Source organism: Lytechinus pictus, chromosome 11 (genome assembly GCF_037042905.1).
Source record: "Lytechinus pictus isolate F3 Inbred chromosome 11, Lp3.0, whole genome shotgun sequence".
Lineage (NCBI taxonomy): Eukaryota > Metazoa > Echinodermata > Echinoidea > Temnopleuroida > Toxopneustidae > Lytechinus > Lytechinus pictus.
In genome coordinates, this window is record NC_087255.1 from 26,910,491 (window position 1) to 26,929,798 (window position 19,308).

General features: G+C 34.8%; 1 protein-coding gene across 1 annotated transcript; it reads right to left on the reverse strand.

Annotated features, from left to right (window-relative positions):
• Nucleotides 1-3,042: 3,042 nt before the first annotated feature.
• Nucleotides 3,043-15,965, reverse strand: LOC129271604 (T-cell differentiation antigen CD6-like). Its single transcript, XM_064106238.1, has 8 exons — nt 15,754-15,965; nt 15,105-15,181; nt 11,072-11,180; nt 10,431-10,645; nt 9,918-10,022; nt 8,406-8,588; nt 7,607-7,715; nt 3,043-7,042 (listed from the first exon to the last, which is right to left on the reverse strand). Exons 2-8 carry the CDS (start codon nt 15,166-15,168, stop codon nt 6,250-6,252), a joined length of 1,578 nt encoding a protein of 525 aa, XP_063962308.1. The 5' UTR covers nt 15,169-15,181; nt 15,754-15,965; the 3' UTR covers nt 3,043-6,249.
• Nucleotides 15,966-19,308: the final 3,343 nt, after the last annotated feature.

The window sequence follows — 19,308 nt, forward strand, 5'->3', positions numbered from 1 at the left end:
CCCCTGCATGTAATTGAAAATGAAATCGGAATCAGCCAGGAAGCGGAGGGAGGTTGTTGAAGGCCTCGATCATTGATAATCCCTTATGTCATTATTTTTTTACATCACTTTCGAACAGTATCCATTTAGTATATGATGCAATTTTTAAATAAACAATTAACATCTAGAAATTTCTTGCGTCCATTCATGTATCTACAATTAGTTGCATATATGAGGGGGGGGGGGTGCAGAAAATGCAGTATAGGGCAAAGTTGCGAGGCTGCCCATTTTCCTTAAAAATCATACTTTGTTATAGATTTTGATAAAATATTCTAAAAATTAATTAATATTTAATCTTTTCTATCTTTCCATTCTTTGTTGTTATTGGCCGTGGATCATTATTATTATCATTTTCCCCCCTATTTTTTTTTTTTTTTGGGGGGGGGGGCAGGTGCCCCATCCCCATTAACACGACATAAAATCATAATTATGCATCAAATCTAGGCGGCAAGATTTTGTTGGAATTCATGGTATTGGTAGATTTAATAATAATAATGGGTTGTATATTCTTATAATCAAACTTATTTAAATATTTATGTATTCTATAAAATTCATATTTTTATATTTTAATATTATTGCCATTTCACGATTCAATTAATTTTTGACAACTTTATGAGATAAGAATCATAAGGAAAAGAGTACACTGTAAAATATTGGGTAAAATTTTTACTACCACGAGGGTAATTATTATGTCCAACAAATTTGGGGCAGTATTTTACCCAATGCGGGAAACATATTGTCCAGTAAGGTTTAAAAAATAAGCCAGCAATTACTTTTGAATGGGCAAAATTTTCATCACACTGGATGAATGAAAATGCCCAAAAGAAATGCCCAATGTTGGTTGGACACATAATTACCCTTATGGACGATGGAGCACTTTTAACCAATATTTTTAGAGTGTAATTTTTAATTGGTGAAGAATGGCACTCCATTTAAAAGTATGTTAAAGTTAATCCAGGTTGAACTTAACTATGGCTATTAGACTACCACCCAATTTGGTTAGCTTCTATTTTATAGGTGATTAGTGGGAGCGGACGTAGGAGAGAAACAACTTTAATCGTAATAATGATAAATACAGCAGGGATGACACCACCGAAGGTAAGGGCGACTGCTCCCTATGATTTTCAAATAGTGAAAGGAGAAAAGAAGAGAAAATGGGAAAAGATGGAGAAAGGGAAAGAAGAATGAATAAGTATATTAAGCAGGAGAAGTCAGGGCAGTATAATATCCATATTAATTCAATTGAGAATAATATGACACAACATTAGTTCTGTCCTTCCCCCTATCAACATTTTCTGACGCAGCCCATGAATATATATGTGGTCGCATGTCATAAGGTGGTCCAATTTCGCGAACAGGGTAAAAATTGTCAAAAAATTTATTCTTTGATATGTTATAGTTATTACCATTCTCTAAAGAATGAGAAAGTTTTAAGTCTCGAATACCTTTATTTTTCCTTAAAATGACTAATTAACAGCTAATTATTACATAGACGTCAATGTAAATGTGAATTTTGAAATGTGTTTTTCTCAAATTGGACCTGCTGCACATAAAATGGTGTCAAAAGTTAATGCAACATTGGATCACCCTAGTATTTTGCAGTTATAATCTTGAAATATTAACAATTAAATCTGTACCAAAAATCGAATAATCATCTATTATTTCATGCATATTAATTATACTAATTAATCAACAGTATTTAATTTCACATTTTTGCCCCCAAAATACCTGTCACTGCATTTATATGCTTGGCAAAATGACAACATCATGGGTAGAAATGTTTGTTGCAATGATACACAACATTTGTACTAAAAATTAAGATTACAAAGTAGATAATTAACCAAATCTCTCCGGTTTACTAATTGATAAGGTTGCAGATCAGAGCTGACATACACATGTATTCCATTGCTGCATATTTTCAAAATTGTCAAATTTTTATGACATTTAGTTGTTCCCTGCTTTAAAACACCCAGAAATATGAGGATAACAGTCATATTACATATTATAGTAAGTTGTTAATTAGGTTTAATTAATATTTTATCATTTACCGCATCCACCGGCTCCGCCAAACCTGTTACTTCAAACTTAATGTGCTATAGTTTTTGTTCCTGATATTGTATTGATCTAATTCATAGTAATATATTTAGCCTATAGTTCTAGCTTCAAAATAAGATATTACTCAATAAATTTGGTCAAGATGCTGTGATGTAGCAACAATTTATCCATGGCACCGTGTGGAAAATTGTTCATACGCCACCCTTTTTGCATACCCAACTTATGAAATGCGACCCTATCATACTCGAATTTTAGGCCTGTATACAAATAATATTCAACGAATAGTTCATTCATTACAAATTGTTTTATTCATTTTCCTTTTCAATGAATGTCGATACAATCATGGGTGTCGATCGGTATTCTTGGTTGGGGGGGATGATTGACACAAATGTTCTTGTGGATGGGGATCTTTCAACATTACCCCAACTAAAATCACAAGTTAGGACATTTGGGAGTGGTTGATCTGCATGGTGTTCTTGCAGTGGCGTACCGTGAGTCACGGCATTGGGGGGGCACCAGCAAATTTTTTGAGTCACTTAGCAAGCGCGCGAAGCGCGCTCAGTTGCCAGGTATACTGACCTAATATAGGGACATTTTAAGGACAGTGCCATTAAACGGATATGTATCTCACTGCTCAAATAATGCGAGCGCAAAGCGCGAGCTGAAAATTTTTGATATGCAGACCAAAAAAGGACATTATAAGCAAATTTTTGTAATCATGATACATACCTGTCTTGCTAAACAAACAATGCGAGCGCGAAGCGCGAGCTGAAATTTTTGTAAATATTGACCCCAATGCCCCCCCGTAGTTACGCCACTGTGTTCTTGGAAATTCTTTCATTGTTGCAGTGTACTGTACTTATATAATTTAAAATTCAATTTGTGTTACAAGTAAGCCTATTCTAAACTCATACGAAAGAAAAAATGACAAAAATTGTCTGGACCATGTACAAAGTGATCTGTTTATTGAACATGATGTATACAACTTCTCTTTTAAATCTAACCCGACTGGCATTATCTTTTTTCTTCTTAATGCATGATGATAAAATGCAGATTCGGACAAATTAAGACTAGCACAGATTACAAACTGTGTGGCTTCTCGTGCGCCATCGGGCCCCGCATCGGGCTTACCGTCATTCCTTAGACGATTTTAACCATGGATTTTAACATGTTTTAAATGCTTTATAAGTGCATGAAACAAAAACAAACATAAAAACAATCAAAACTCAACTGTCATGTTATGATATTTCTCCCAACATTTTCTTGAACCATCAGTGTGTAATATCAGCTAATATATGTGTTAAAATGAAATTTACGTACCGCATGAGTGTGCTCATATAGAATGCAAAACTGTCATCCCTTTCCAAACTCAAAACAGATTTCTTTTTGCCAAAATAAGAAAAAATCAATCAAGTTTAGTTATTCAAGTCCATAACAATAACAAGAATAACATGGAAAAAAAACATCCGATGTTCATATCCGAAGATACGCTTTAGAGAGAAATGAATGATTATTCTTTCTGAAACCATTAATTGATTTCACTTATTAAAAAATTGTAAAAATATGATCATATTACCACTGGTGGGATGGAACACCCTATAAACAAAAGTTGTTTTTCGTCAGGGTCCTTTTATGTCATGTGTTAAAAAATATCATATACATAAACATTTCATTCTTTTTCATCTTGAACCTCCACCCATCTGTTTAAAAGTCCTGGAAAATAATGTTTTTATTTAATAACAATATACACAAATTGCGAGGGAAACAAACTGATTGATGGCATACTATAATCATCACTATAATCATCATGATCAAACTTTTCATTTTTTCATCATCATTATTATAAATTTTCTACCCTAAATTATCGGGGGGATGATAATACAGGCCATCCCCCCCACTTGAAATATTGGGGGGATATATCCCCCCATCCCCCCGTGATCGACACCCATGGATACAATGTACACAAACAAATTTGCGAGTATGATTTTTAAATCAGAGTAGAAACACTACCCGATCACCAATAGTCTACATTTAAGACAAAATATAGAAATATCAGAGCATGTTTATTTGGATCTGCTGATAATGTTGATCACACTGTGAAATTAATATGACACATCACGAAATTATTCAGGCTATATAAAAATAAGTCTTATCAACCAGATATAATGTTGTTTTAAGTTTAATGGGAATGTCCACTCCGGCACCAATTTTATTTCAATAAAAAGAGAATAATAAACAAGCATGGTACGATTTTTTTGCGGGGGCCAGACATTGCGTATTGGGCGAATTTTTTGAAAAGCTATACAAGCGATCAAATATTTTGATTTTTCTCAATACACGAAACCAAATTTTGTGGTAGATTTTGACCGTAGTTTTAAAGAAAATGATACATCATTTTTAACCCTTTCCCCTTTCCTTTTTTTTCTCCCCCTTTCCATTGAAATGGCCCCAGTTTAAATCGCTACTCCCTTCCATTCACCAGTGCAGCGAATGAAGGCGGTGATAATGTTACCATTATCTTTCTTTTTAAATTTCAAATTACATTCGAAATCGGCACTATTAGAACTATGGAGTGATTTAGTCATTCAAGAGAGCTTCTTATCAATAATATATATAATTTCATTTTCGTTTCATAAATACAAAATAAATGGTAAATCACTGAAAGTGTGCTGGCATCAGCTTTCTAATTTGCATAATGATAAATAATAATAATAATCACACTTTGTATAACCGTTTCGTGAAACTAAGAAACACTAAAATGTCATTATTTTGTTACGAGGTTACAAATGATTTTCATCTTATTTATTATGCTAGCTAAATGTGTTTGGTTTAATTTATTCATATTAATTTGATAACAAGAGCCCCTGTGGCCCAGGCTGTATCCGTGCCTGAAATATCAACTCTTTTCTTAACGTCGTTTATAAACCCATATCATTTTATTTTGTCTTGTATACTTTTTCAGTGTTCACAAAGAGAAAGATAGAGGATGGTGCATCCTTCAGAGCAACGGCACTAACTGTAACCCTCAGTCACCTTTTCTCAGTGAAAAAGGGTTCACGACATTATTTAGAGGTTGGTTTGCAGGGTGCGTATGTGTATTATCTATTTTTTTGCATAATTACAATGTATCATCAAAATATACAATATAAGTTTGATTAATCCTAAAAGGACTGGGCTATTTGAGATGTATTGAGGACGGGGTGGGGGGCATGATGCCCCCTCTGATGTCGGCCGCCGTTCGCGCGATTGCGTCAAAATTTGGCACGCACATTCTTTACCACATAAACTACAAGCCAGTATTAAAAAAAAAAAAACCAAGAAATATATATTTTTTATTAATTATGAATGAAATATGCAAATTTAGTTGTGAAAAACATTATTCGCATACTAGTATTTACTATTTATTAGTACATACTAGAATTTTTATCACCCAATTTCACTTAAACTTTTCACCATTTCCCATACGTCATCTATGTAATCTTATTTAAAGGTTTCCACAAAGAAAAATTGTGAAGGCCAAATTTTTTCTTATATATTTCTTTGTATTAAAAAATTTTATGTATTAACTTATGTAATATCTAAATCAAACCCTAAATTCATTCAGCAGACCAATTAGAAAGAAAAATAATCACCTTTTCATGAATTTTATCTCCCATAGACTTTGTACACAAAGTGTAAAAAATAGCCATTTCGGCATCACATTAGCTCATTAAAAGTCACGTGGCGTCGCGATACTTACCCGTATGTCACGAATCTGGGTTCCGTTTCATAAACACTTAATTATTATAGTAACAAATGCACGATTTCTTTAACAAAATTCAATCAACCAATCAGATTGAAGGATTTCAGTAGCTTTAAACTGTTATTGCAAAACTGTTATTATAACAAGTTTTATGAAACGGGCAACAGGTCTCAAAAGTTGCGTGAGACTTGAAAGAAAAAAGTCATAATATTTTTTTTGCGTTTCCGAAATATATTACGAACCGTTGGGAGGGGGCATCATGCCCCCAGTCCTTTTAGGGTTAAAGGGCCACAACACATTTTTTCAATGACATGTATACAAATAGGGCAATATAATAGAATAAAACTTTCAGATATATACAATCTTTATAACTAACATAAAGCTAATATTTTCTAAACTGCTGTTTTGGGGCGCTACATATTCGAGTATGGAGACTTTACAGGCTTGTTTAAATCGTCCTTCACGTTGTTTACTTTGCCAAGTTCGTGTGACTTCACAGCCTTCACATTCTTGCGACCATCAGATACACCACCGACAAGCGAAGTACCTTCATCCTCGAGACTCCTTTGCTTGGACATGTTGGACAAAAGTTTGCTTTTATCATTATGCATCATCACGCCGCCATTTGCAGACGACGCAGTCCCATCTGCGCGCGTAGTTTTACTCGGTGCAGGCGTTGTCGGTATCGGTGGTGGCGGGAACTTGAAAAGTGGCTTGCTGCGTTGCTCGTTGTTTTGCTTCTTGGGGCGGGCGGGGGCAACAGGCTGCTTCGTCGCGGAAGAGTTGGAAGACGATCTCGTCACTGCCGGCTTCGTTACCGGCTTATTACACATTCCCGTGCTAGGCTTTTCATTCGTGTTGACAGTCTGCTTCTCGCTCTGCTTCGCGGCCTGGTTGTCGACCTCCTTGTCGGTTTGTCTTTCATACTGAGACTCTGGTTCTTGATTTCCATTGGTCGTTGGAAACGGAAGTGACGTCGTGATGGACAAAGGAGACCGTGCGATCTCTGTTGGGGTTGGTGGAAGCGCCATATTGGCTCTGGAGGCTTTGATGAGATGATCCGTGCTGAGGACAGAACTGGACCGTCGTGGTGATGGCATGGGAGAAGGGCCACCGGTCATTGTAAGGTATGCTGACGGAACTGTCTCCAAGCGAGATAAGTTTGAGATTTCATAGAGACTCTCAACCCGATGCTGTCTCTTGTACCTATTCCATATCAAGAAGAGTGAGAGAAAAAACAAAGATTATTCAAACCCCACTTCAGAGCTTTGGAAATGATGATGCCATTTCTGCAATGTCAAATAATATCACTTAATTTTTAGGCCAAAAGGCTTGAGTTTGAAGGATTCATTCTTATAACGCAAAATGAACTTTAAATATCTGTGTTATTGTTGATTTGAGAAATTAAAGACACCCGACATATTTTGAAAGGCCTATTAAAATGTTCAACTTGCATTTAAGAATGTTCTTACTGTATGTAAAATCAACGTTAATTATTATGATTCAATGTTACTTTTTCATTAATCAATAATCGCCTAGATTATCAGTTCGATCTTTTTGCATCAACTGTATTTTTTTAGAGTGTCTATCATAATAAGTTCTATTGGTGTAGGTACACGGTTACACACTACTAGGTTCTTTATACTTATGTACTACTTAGTAAAATGAATATTCTATCCTTTGGAAATGTACCAACATGAATTGGATTTCGAAATATTCGTCACTTTGGACATGAGTTGTGCTTTCAAGTATACGTTAACGTATGCTTACCGTATCAATATGTATATTGCAAAGATGAAGACAGCTACACCAATAACGACAAGAGCAGACCCGATTCCGATGACGGTGTATGAATGTGTATTAGCCGAGCGATAGGCACCTTCAATGAAAGGGGTGAAAACAAATCTTACGTGACGATGTAACAATAAAGAGTTACTATTATTGATCTACGTTAGATGTTGAAGGGTTGGTCAGGCCTAGGGAGCGTTTCATGAAATGACTCGTCGGACGCATTATCCGACAGTTGCCATAGGAACTGAGCGTCCCAGCCAATCAAAAGCAAGGAAAGTTGTCAGATCAGACAACTTGTCGGATGAAAATGTTGATAAAAGGCTCCCCTGATCTCCAGACGGAAAATACACATCAATTTTGAAATAGGATTTGAAGTAGAATATTTCACCTTAAAACAATAAAGGTGTTAAATTCAGCACTTGCATGGGAGCTCGTATATTTACTGCAAATCATGGTCCTGATTTTCAGCTTTTCGATGCTGAAACATCACGTGACATGCTACATGTCGTGCTAAAAATCAGCACCCCTAATTGCAGTTACTATGGCAGGGGGGGGGGATGAGGTCGTATAGTAACTTCAGTAAATGTTGATAATAATTTTCGTTCAATGAATTTGATATTGACCCTAAACTAGCAGTTTTCAGCGTCCTTTGATCTCAATGTATCCTAGTCATTTCATTTTCTAACGTCATTTTCCAATTTTTTTGCACCCTTAAACTGTCTCTTAAGAATAGTAGCCGTCCCTACAAAATCTATAACAAAATGATGATGTTTCTTACCTGTAAGCGAAGCACAAGGTATATAATGGGAGTCCCATTGGCCATACTGGTTGCAGGTCCATGAAGTCGACCCTGGCCCGTCCGTACAGGACACGATCACCACTTCGTTATACGAGTAAGAAGAATGAGGGGAGACGAAATGGGCACCTGGGGGCAGATTGTCTGGTAGTGTGCAGTTCACCTCTTCAAACAGAAAAAAGGGCAGATTGAAACATTTTGACACCAGTTCCTGTTTTCTAATCACAATCAAATAGAAGCCCTGCTGATACACATTATGATGAAGTTATGAATAGTGATAGAACAGATTGTATACCGGTTATTATAATCATAAACGAAATTTATCAGCGGTGGAACCAAGATTTCAAAGAAGAGGGACAACCATAGCAACAGGAATATCTGAAAATTGTTGTTTAGGTAGGCCGATCCCTTTATTTAAACTCAAACTAACTTTGTCCAAAAAAAAAATTCGTTGCTTTTTCAGAAATTGTAAGAAGAAGACTTGATTACTCTGACCCTAAGTTGGGGCTTTAAGAGGAGAATATGTTCAAAATATGTTCACAATCAACAACACCATTCACTCGTATCCAACACGAAACTCTGACAAATTTCATCTCACAAATCCAAAACTAATAATAGCACACAAATCAATTAGACATTACGGTGCAGATTTATGGAACAATTTATCACCTGAAATTAAGTTATGCTCTACACTTTATTCATTCAAGGCTGTTTTGAAGAGAAATACACTGTTAAAATATGATACCTAAAATTTCTGTGTGTTACGTACCAACCGATATTACAATCCCCCCCCCTCCCCTGCACTTGCACTCTCGCACACTTTAACTTTTATCAACATGATTATAACTTCCTCATTTTACATTTTCTTTCCCTATCTACTTTTTTGGTAATATTTCTATTTTGTGCAATAAAAGATAAGTCTCTTTTATTGCACTATTTGTCTGATTTTCCTTCCCCTTTCCTTTTGAGGCCTTTATCAATTTCAAGCTCTAAGCTTAAGATGAAGGTCTCCCACATTTCAAAATGTATTAATGTTGATATATGTATATATACATTTTTTTTCTGCTATTTTTTTTTTAACACTAAAAAAAGAAGAAATTTATCAGGTATAAGTATGTTTCAATTAGATTGTATATTATGCATATGTTATTAATTATATCATTTGCTTATTATGTTATGCTAAGAAAAAAAATGATTACACTTGTATATGCTTTTTTTTGGAATGTGGAAATAAATAAATCAAATCAAATCAAGGTATGGCTGTGTGCCCCTCTCCCGATCAATGTGCGTCTAAACCCATATTATATCCTCTTAAACCATCATCAATAATTTATTGTCTATGCTAATTTGTTATATTTTATCACTGAGTGACACGGTTTTGGGACACCAGCATCAGGGTTATTATAGCCTCAGACCATTCTTATAATAAACTATTCAATTGATGATTATTATGATTCATTTTTGTTAAATTTAGAGTTGATCTCGACGGCATACCTTGGTCGCAGAGCTTGCCCATAAAACCTGGTGTGCATATGCAGTGGAAGGACTCTCCTGAATCGACGCAGGTTCCTTTATCACATGGATCAGTCAAACAAAGAACTATGAAAAGAAAGAGAAATAGCCCGGGAAGAAAAGTCTTTAGTATCTGTATTCCGATTTATTTTCTAATCATTATCACAAAAGTCCAAATTGAAGATCCTGATATAACGAGCAGCGTGAACCCAGCGTATTTTCTTATTAAATTAATTATCACTAAATTCTCTTTTTCTAAAGGTGCGTCCAAATGGACTTTTTAAGACTACTGAAGATTCGCTACATATGCACTCGACTAACCCTTTATTTAGGTAAGTTCGTCTCCCCAAAACGGAGTTATCAATATTTGTGTAATAACTAGACAGGGAAGAATGAGAGCAGATTTCGCAAAATATTATTAAATGCAGGGTAACGTCTCGTCGTGCAGTGTCCAACCCAATGGTTGGTGAAAAACGCAGAGGGCGCTAGACTTACCTGGAGGTGAACAGGCAACACCGGCATCCTCAAAGTGCGTGCAATCATGAACACCAATCCCAGAATGTGAGCAGTTTAGAATGTTAGACTCGGTTCCCTTACAGTCCAGATTATCAAGCAGTATAGGTCCTGGTCCAGGTCCGAAGTGGGCCGTGCTGGCGATCTGGAGAGGACTACCGAATCCCAGCTCCTTGCAGATCACCCAGGCATCTCGTCTAGTACGAAGAGACAATGGTTTATTTTCACTGTACCTACAGTTGGTCTACTTATCGGATAGTCTCATACCACATGGGCTAAGCCCATTTAGTCTTTTATCAATTTGGTCAAAATCCTGTTTTGTCTACACGATCATTGGTATAATAGTCTAATTCTCATTTAACTTAATGTCCAGGTTGTATAATTTCCACTTCGCACACCCGTATTCTATTTTACTTTGTCCAATGAAAATTTGGTTCATAATTGCAACGATGTAGAGGAAGTGATGTAAAGACATTTTATAAACATATAGACAAGGGGATGCACTCTAACTAAATGAGAGGTAAGACATTTCAAAATATTATAAAATAGATAATAAAAGGGGGAATGTCGGGTATAGGGAAGATGATGAGGGAGGGGGTATGCTTAGTTGTTTGAATGCCCACCTGTCCCACTGATCATCACATATTGTACCCCATGTGTTATTCCAGAAGACTTCTACCCTCCCTTCGTATTGGTTGAATCCTCCAACAAGTCGAACGTTTCTATGTGGTTCTGTTGAAAAACAAAAAGCAATACCGTCGTATAAAAACGAAACACAAAACTTTAAGATCCTTAAGTTATTAGGCCTATATATTGGTTTTAACTTCCTTAAAATTATAATTCCAAGCTGCTATAGTGCCATATCCTCAGTGCAGATGACTTGAGGGGAATGTTGGGAGTTTATTGCTCAGTGCTTTGATTCTTTGTTATTTGTCTGTATATCAAAATGTACAAAACCAATTGTAACGTTGGAAATTAAAATAAAAGAAATGATATGTAGAGCTAAGTACGTTGCAAAAGGGGTTAGGTCCATTTTTGATTTTTTTTTTGGTTAATGTATATATTTTTAGTAGCTCTATAAGATGATACCAAAGAAAAGTTGAAATTCCCATTAAAACGTGAACAAAAATAGCAAAGAAAATCAGTTAATTTTTCAAAAGGGGGTAGTTCCATTTCAGTTTGGTTGCAAAAGGGGTTAGGTCCACAATGATAATTTTTGAAAAAAATTGAAGACAGATTTTTTTAATACCCAATTTTATGTTCACATGATAGAGTAGTACATCATGACTATTTAGTTTCTCATAAGAATTTTGCAGTAAGTGAGAATAAAAAACATGATTTTTCTTGTAATGGTCCAAAGGGGACCTAACCCCTTTTGCAACCAAACTCTTCATATGAAAATGAAATATTAATTATTTGCTTTTGTGTAATTTGGAAAGTTTCTTGTTCATGTTTCTGTCTTGAAATCACTCGAAAAGTGATATGAATATGCATGTAATTGTCAATATCTTGGGATTACAAGAATAGCTTATATTCATGAACTGTAGGTAATATGTGAAATGGAATTCAACTTGATAATATGAAAAGTATAAAAAGATAATTCTGAATTAAAATAACAGAAAAGGGTAAAAAAGATGATAGAAACCATGATTATCAGCACTTTAAAAAGTGCAATCAATCTTTAAACTGTTTTAAAAGATTTTGTTCATAGTTGCCAATGTGTCTGCACCACGCAGAGATAACATTGACGTTGCTATGTGTATTTCATTTTGTTTAGGCATAATTATGTCTAAAAATGAAATTTCTTCGAAATATTAACCGCTGAATATAAAAGCATAATAGGAATCGCGTCATTGTCATGTTTATTAGTTGACCTTAGAAAACCACGTACTTGACGTATGACAGACCGGATGGCAGATAAAAATCAATTCATATTCGGAAGTATTTTTTTAGAACATGCATAATGTTCTTCTCATTATTTCTGTTGACCGACCACTATCAACTATAGTTGATATTTAACTATCTTAAAATTGCCGAAACTTCATTCGTTTTAAACAGCGCATATTAAAATTGATATGTCTAAAAACCGCTGAATACAAAAGCATAAAAAGGAATCACGTCATTGTCATGTTTATTAGTTGACCTTAGACAGTTAGAAAACCACGTACTTGACTTATGACAGACGGATTGCAGATAAAAATTATTCATATTCGGAAGTATTTTTTTTAGAAAATACGTAATGTTCTTCTCATTCTCCCTGTTGACCCCACTATCAACTAAAGTTGGTTCTTAACTAGCTTAAAATTGCCGAAACTTCATTGTTTTAAAAAGTTTATCAGATCAATTCGGATTTTAATCACTTTTAACCAATCAAAGGAACGTGTCTTTGGATTAATCTTCACTTGTATCTTGGATTTTTTTAAACAAATGTCTTAGAAGGTGATTTTTATCAAATCGAAGGGAAGCAAATATTAGTGATCCTTCATTGGAATTAGATCTTTTTTTCTTTAAATCATGATATCATATTAACATAATCAGACTGATTTATTTCAATTCATTTCCACTTTAAAAAAATTAATAACAGACAATATACATGCACAGATCAATAATAATATCGGGATCATAAGAAGTACAAAAATGACTTGTTTAAAATTATCCCTGGCAGAAAATAGTATGCATGTACATGTATAATGTACATGAATATTAAAGCAAAAAATATATATAAAAAATAAAAACAATAGAAAATTAAAGAAAGAAAGAGAGAAAAAAACATATAGACCAATTTAAATTAAATCAGCATTAATGTTTTGATTGTACGATCGTTAAATAGTTTTACTGTCTCACCATTTCTTAATTCAAGTGCGAGGTTGTCCAAACATTGGCCTCGTTAAAAGAAATTTTCTATTAATGTGCGAATCAGAGGTAGGTGAATATTTCGAGCAACATGAATTATAAAGTTTTCTCTAGAGCTCTCTAAACTGCTTAATTCATAATCATAATTCGTTAAAAAATATTGGGATGAGATTATCAGTCAGAGTAAACATACAAATTGCTCTTTCTGGAGACATTAATACATTTGAAGGTAGTAATGAAAAAAGAATGATGTGCAATTTTTTAAAGCATTTTTTTTCTCAAAACATGTCTATGTAAAAGGGCTTAGCTTTTATTAGAGAATAGCTCTCATTTAAAACGTACACGTTTAAATCAAGTTCACTGTGATTTTGTGAAGCATAATGATGTAGTATGATATTGAAGCTGAGGGATGAATGTGCGACATTTTAATTCATGTTATACACGTTATAGCGACACAAGAATAATTGTGTAATTCTAAGGTCGAAAATTTTGTTGAGGTGTTCTGTTTTTGAAAATTGCATTCACAACATTTGTATGGGGGGAGGTATGTAACCGAATATGCCCCTGACATAATGATAATGACCCCCTTTTTTTAGTTGACAGAAAATTGTTGCCCCTATTGCCGCAGCGCATGTCTATATGGACACCACAATTCAACTGCTCCGTTACCATATACTATACGACACAAATTCGTATGTTCTCTTAATATAAATAATAATACATTTATGATTTATATAGCGTTTTTTCCAAAAATTCTCAATATACATGTACAATGAATAAATAGGAATTTGAATGTACAATGTGTTTCTTTAATACGTTATCACGGTTTATAGGTAGGCCTAAGATCTTCAATATAGCTTTCACATACTATCTGTTGAATGGATTAAATGAAACAGGTCAACGGTCATTATTTACCCGCTGGTTTCACTTCCAATACTAAATATTTTTGGTGCCTGCGATGATCTTTTTTGATGATGAGTCATCACTTAGTTTAGATTTCCGGTAACCAGAGTTGGTTGCCTAACGGTGTCCCCAACACTCTTTTTTGTGATAAGAATTAATAGGCCTATATACAGTTTGATATAATGCATGTTGGTTGGGTGAAAAGATACCCAATATTTCAAATTTTACGCAATGTTGCGTTGGAATAGACCATTATGGGGTAAAACAAAATACACAGCAAACATGCATGTTCCCTTTCTACCCAATATTGGGTCAAATTTTACTATTTAGATTATTATTAGCTACTTTTCTTCGCTCACTCGCAATATATCCCCCAAATAGTGGCTCCATTGCTATGGGAAGCAGGGGTGTTTTTGCTAGTCATTTATTTTCAAAACCAGCACCCCTTTTCAAAAATCGTTCCCAGGCCCCTGCACAGATCCAAATTCGTCAGCCCCTCAAAGATTTTTCCTCGTTACGTACGTCAGAAGGCAAATCTACCATAATACATAATGATATGATCATAATAATATGTATAGAGTGCAGTTACTATAATTGCATATACTCTAGCTACTGCGCTTGATACTTGGTATCATATCATTACCCCGGCTGAGTCGCCATATATATAGGCGCTAAAGCATTCAAGGAATATATCCTACCGGGTACCCATTCACCTAGCTTGGGTCGGGTGCAGCACAATGTGGGTAAATTTCTTGCTGAAGGAAACATGCCATGGCTGGGCTTCGAACCCACGTCCCTCGGATTGAAAGACGTGAGTCTTAACCCCTAGACCACGACGCCCCCACGTGAAGGCAATGAAAGAGAAATTAAAATTTCAAAGTGGCAAGAAAAAATACATACCAGAACAAATAATAGGTTGTATGTATGCGATCATCGAATACACTGCAATAATCCACGGCGTCATGGCTAGTATATTTCTATTTGAAAAAGGGAAATATTTTGAAATATCGATTACCATAAAATTTGCTCACCAAAGAAAAACATTCAACAATATTAAAATTACAAAAGTAGGCATTCATGTAGGCCAATAATCCAATTTGGATATGGAAACTTATATCTTTTACATAATAAAGTAAAACTACACACAGATGGGGTCAGGCAAATAAAAAAAAACTCCGTTGGTTTATTGAAATAAGAAAAGATCGTGGGTTTAGATATTTCCAGTGTTTGAGTATAGGCCTAAACTTTGTGATCAATTCCAATCAGTGATATTTCAGATGTAATTTGACCTATTTTAGGCAGTGCCATATTTGTTCTATGAGTAACATAATAAAACAAGATATGTTTAAAAGTGAAGAATGAACTGACATTTATTTATATGACGAATCATATAAATATACATATTGAAGGATTGCATATATTTCCATTGCTAGAAAAACACTGAATAATTATTTTGAGCTCTCAAAGAGAGTGTCATCTTCGGCCTATATATAACTCTACATCATGAGTAACATAGAAGAGTAAAATTATCGAAGATTTCTGTACTTACCCAAATTATAAATATATATCCTCAAAGCTTGCTGATAAAATGATTCAAGCATACATTAGATATAACAAAAAGGTGACTTATAACTTCAACCGCTGGGTATAAAGATATCAGATTCCATTCTTTTATACCCAAAACATTATCCCACCAGTGTACACGTACAATGTGGATGATGTTATGACATGTAGCAACTGTACGATGTTTGAGAGCTATATAACCTTCGTGCGCAACTATAAAACCATAACATTTAACGGAAGATGTTGGAGTGGTGCTTGACAAAGCAAAACAGAATGACAATATTTGTCATTTATTCTTTCAATTGTTCATTAGTCTATCCATTTATTGAATTATTTATTTATTTGTTTGTTTGTCTATTTATTCAATTATTTATTCATTATGTCATTTATTTATCTGGTTATTTGGTTATTTATTTGTTTATTTATCTATATATCTTTTTACTCATTTATTGATTGATTGATTGATTTATCTATCTATTTATTTATTTATTATGTCATTTATTTACCTAGTAATTCATTTATTATATATTTGTTTATTAATTTATCCATGAATTCATTCATACCGGGCATGTTGTCTCTGTGGTAGAGATCCCGCCTCGTGAACTGGAGGTCGTGGGTTCGATCCCCTTTTGAGTCATACCAAAGACTTTAAAAATGGTACATTCTGCCTTCTTGTCAGGGGCTCGACTTTTGAGAATGAAGAAGGGTAATATTAATATTTTGTGCAGGGCTACTTAAAAATCAGCTAATTGTTTAAGTGGCTAAACTTGGTAAATAAAAGTTATTATTTTTTATTATTTATCAGTTTATTTATTGATAAATTTATCTATTTCTATTCATCTATATTTTTATTCATTTATTTGGGACAGCCCCAAACAAAGTTTGAATGGTTTGATAGATTTGTATACACTTTCTCTCAGGATATAACCATTGTGAATTAAGCTATAGGTGTTTTGAAATGACCATAATCTCGTCTCTACCAGGATTGTATTTCCGCTCCGAGTTCCGTCTGAAGTTAAGGACAATGAGAGACTATTTACCTCAACATGATTATAGATAACATGTCTTCAAATATAAAAATATTACTGCGAGTTGGAGATATGGCCGCGCAAGATGAGCAGCGTCAAGATATTTTGATAGGGCGGGAGGGGGGGGGAGATGTGACCCCTTTTTCTCTCATTTGAATTAAGTGGGTTATATATAAAGTCGCGCGACATGTACTTGTCATTTTGTAATGACATTTCTTTCTTCTCCATGTATTCCCGTTTCTGCATTCGCCCCCCCCCTTCTTGAAATATATGGGCAGTCGTCCCTGCACCGCGAGGCGCATCGTGTTACTGTTTTTTTTCTTTAAGTCATACTTTTTGTAATATTGAGACCTTATAAATAGATTGACAGATGGATTGATGGATGGATAGATAGATATATAGACAGAGAGAGACACAGAGAGAGAGAGGGGGGGGGGCGAGAGAGGGGGGGCGAGAGGTAGATAGATAGATGGATGGATAGATATTGATGAATTCATATATTGATAGACATATTTAAAAATAAAGAATATAGGTTTTGACTAGGATATTAAGCGAAATAATCATATGTAAGTTCATTAAATACACCATAGTCATACACAGGTCAAATGAACCGCCCCCTCTATTAAGGACGTTCCACAGTTATGTTTGTGCGCATTATGATCTGCGCATAGTTTACACTCTGCGCGCTGACGTCACAATGGATGAACAGGTGATTAATTAGCTGCGGGTATGAGCTGATTTTTCTCATCTTCTGCACTTTGACTGCAGATCCGATGCGTTATTTCATGAAGCTAAAAAATTGAATTATTCCATGGACCATTCAAAAAAATATTCTCTACAATTTCAAAATACTTGACTCTGCAGTGCTGCCAAGAATCACGAATATTACCCCGAGTTTGAATAAATGGTAGAGTGGTTTTGATTTATTCTTCACATAGATACTAAGCATTCGGCGCATTTTTGGTGTTTTAACAAGCACATTTGCTCTAATAAAAATGCTGATAGTTTAAAAACAAGCACATGAACCCCTATTTTTTAATGTTTGTACCTCTTAGGTATACCTTCCTCTACAACTCTGCAAAGTTTGGTGAAAATGACATGGATTTTGAATAAAGTGCAGCATTTATTGTACGTTTGTAGTTTGTTACTGACATTTTACATTTTTTAGATTGGGATTTTGTTATCTTTTACGCCATTTTTAAGAACTGACAGTGCTGTTAAACTAAAAATTGCAAACAAATAACACTCTAAATAGATTCTCCATTCTAACGATACAATTATTAACTCTCTTGCGAAATTTGATGACTTTTTCATGTATTTTGACTGAGTAATAGAGGTTTAACCTCATTGTAGTAATCTTGGGCGGTCTAAAAATGCCAAATTCTTTTGAATGCGCAATTCTTAAGAACATCATTTTGGGTGAACTTTGAAGCTCTATAGCAAAAAATCAAGCACATGGACCTATGTTAATTTTTGCATATTTCGAATACTAAGGTTCTAAAGTATCTATGTGCAAAGTTTGGTGAAAATGACATGGATTTCACTTTTACTGTGGAACGTCCTTAATACACCCCTATAATCCTTTACTTTTTATCTCTCATTCTCTCCCCTTTCAATATCACTTTGTCTCTTTGCTTTGCTGCCCTCCCATCTCTCCAAACATCATCTTTCATTTGCTTGCAGACTTCTTTTCCAGAAATATTTCTACTCAGGGAAGGTGCTACATACGCAGGGACAGGGGCGGCAAACCTTTGAGTTTTAAAATAGTGAAGGAGAAACTTGAAGAATAAACAAGAAAGGGGCAGGGAATATAGGAAAGAAAAAAGAATGAAGGAAAAATAGGAGAGAAAAGAGAAAGGTACTCCAACTGAGAGCAAAAAATAGGTCGTCTTGGTCCTCGTCCCACCCCATCAAAATACACTGACGCCAACCCTGTTTCGATACACAAAAGGCAACATGATTCTGCATCTGTTCGCTTCCATCTTAATGGAATAAAAGTTAAAATTAGCACAAGTGCGCGGTCCTGGACTGTGGTTCTTTCTCTTTCTTTAAATAATGGCCCGGAATATCAGTGGAAACAGACTACTTTATATTTGAATCATATGCCGATTCGAGGTATGTTTACCAATTGTACATTTGGCTCTTGCAGGATCACAGTTGTTTAGATTAATGCGGAAATGAGTAAGATAAAGCTAAACCTTGAAGGGATATGTGAAGCTTAGTCGGGTTTACAATATGTGTTGTTTTATGATAGTCAGTTTCCAAGTGGAGGTATTGATATTCATCGTGTGAATTTTTATGTTCACAATGAAGAATTCAACACTAGAGAGACTTCCTACGAGATCGCACAATGCTGAACAAATTCCTGTGAAATTTGTTTAAAAAATACATGTAGTTTTTGTTTACTCCGAGGTAGATCTTTATTCTCATTTACCTCTCTACTAAGACTTACTCCCCACCATCCTCCTCCTCATCATCATCTTGTCATCACCATCACAACCTCCATCAACATA

Coding starts and splice junctions, on each gene's coding strand:
- LOC129271604 (XM_064106238.1), bottom strand. CDS start 15,168: ATGACGCCGTGGATTATTGCAGTGTATTCGATGATCGCATACATACAA. Junction 11,181..15,104: donor ACAACCTATTATTTGTTCTG/GTATGTATTTTT, acceptor GTTTTTCAACAG/AACCACATAGAAACGTTCGA. Junction 7,716..8,405: donor ACCTTGTGCTTCGCTTACAG/GTAAGAAACATC, acceptor CTTTCATTGAAG/GTGCCTATCGCTCGGCTAAT.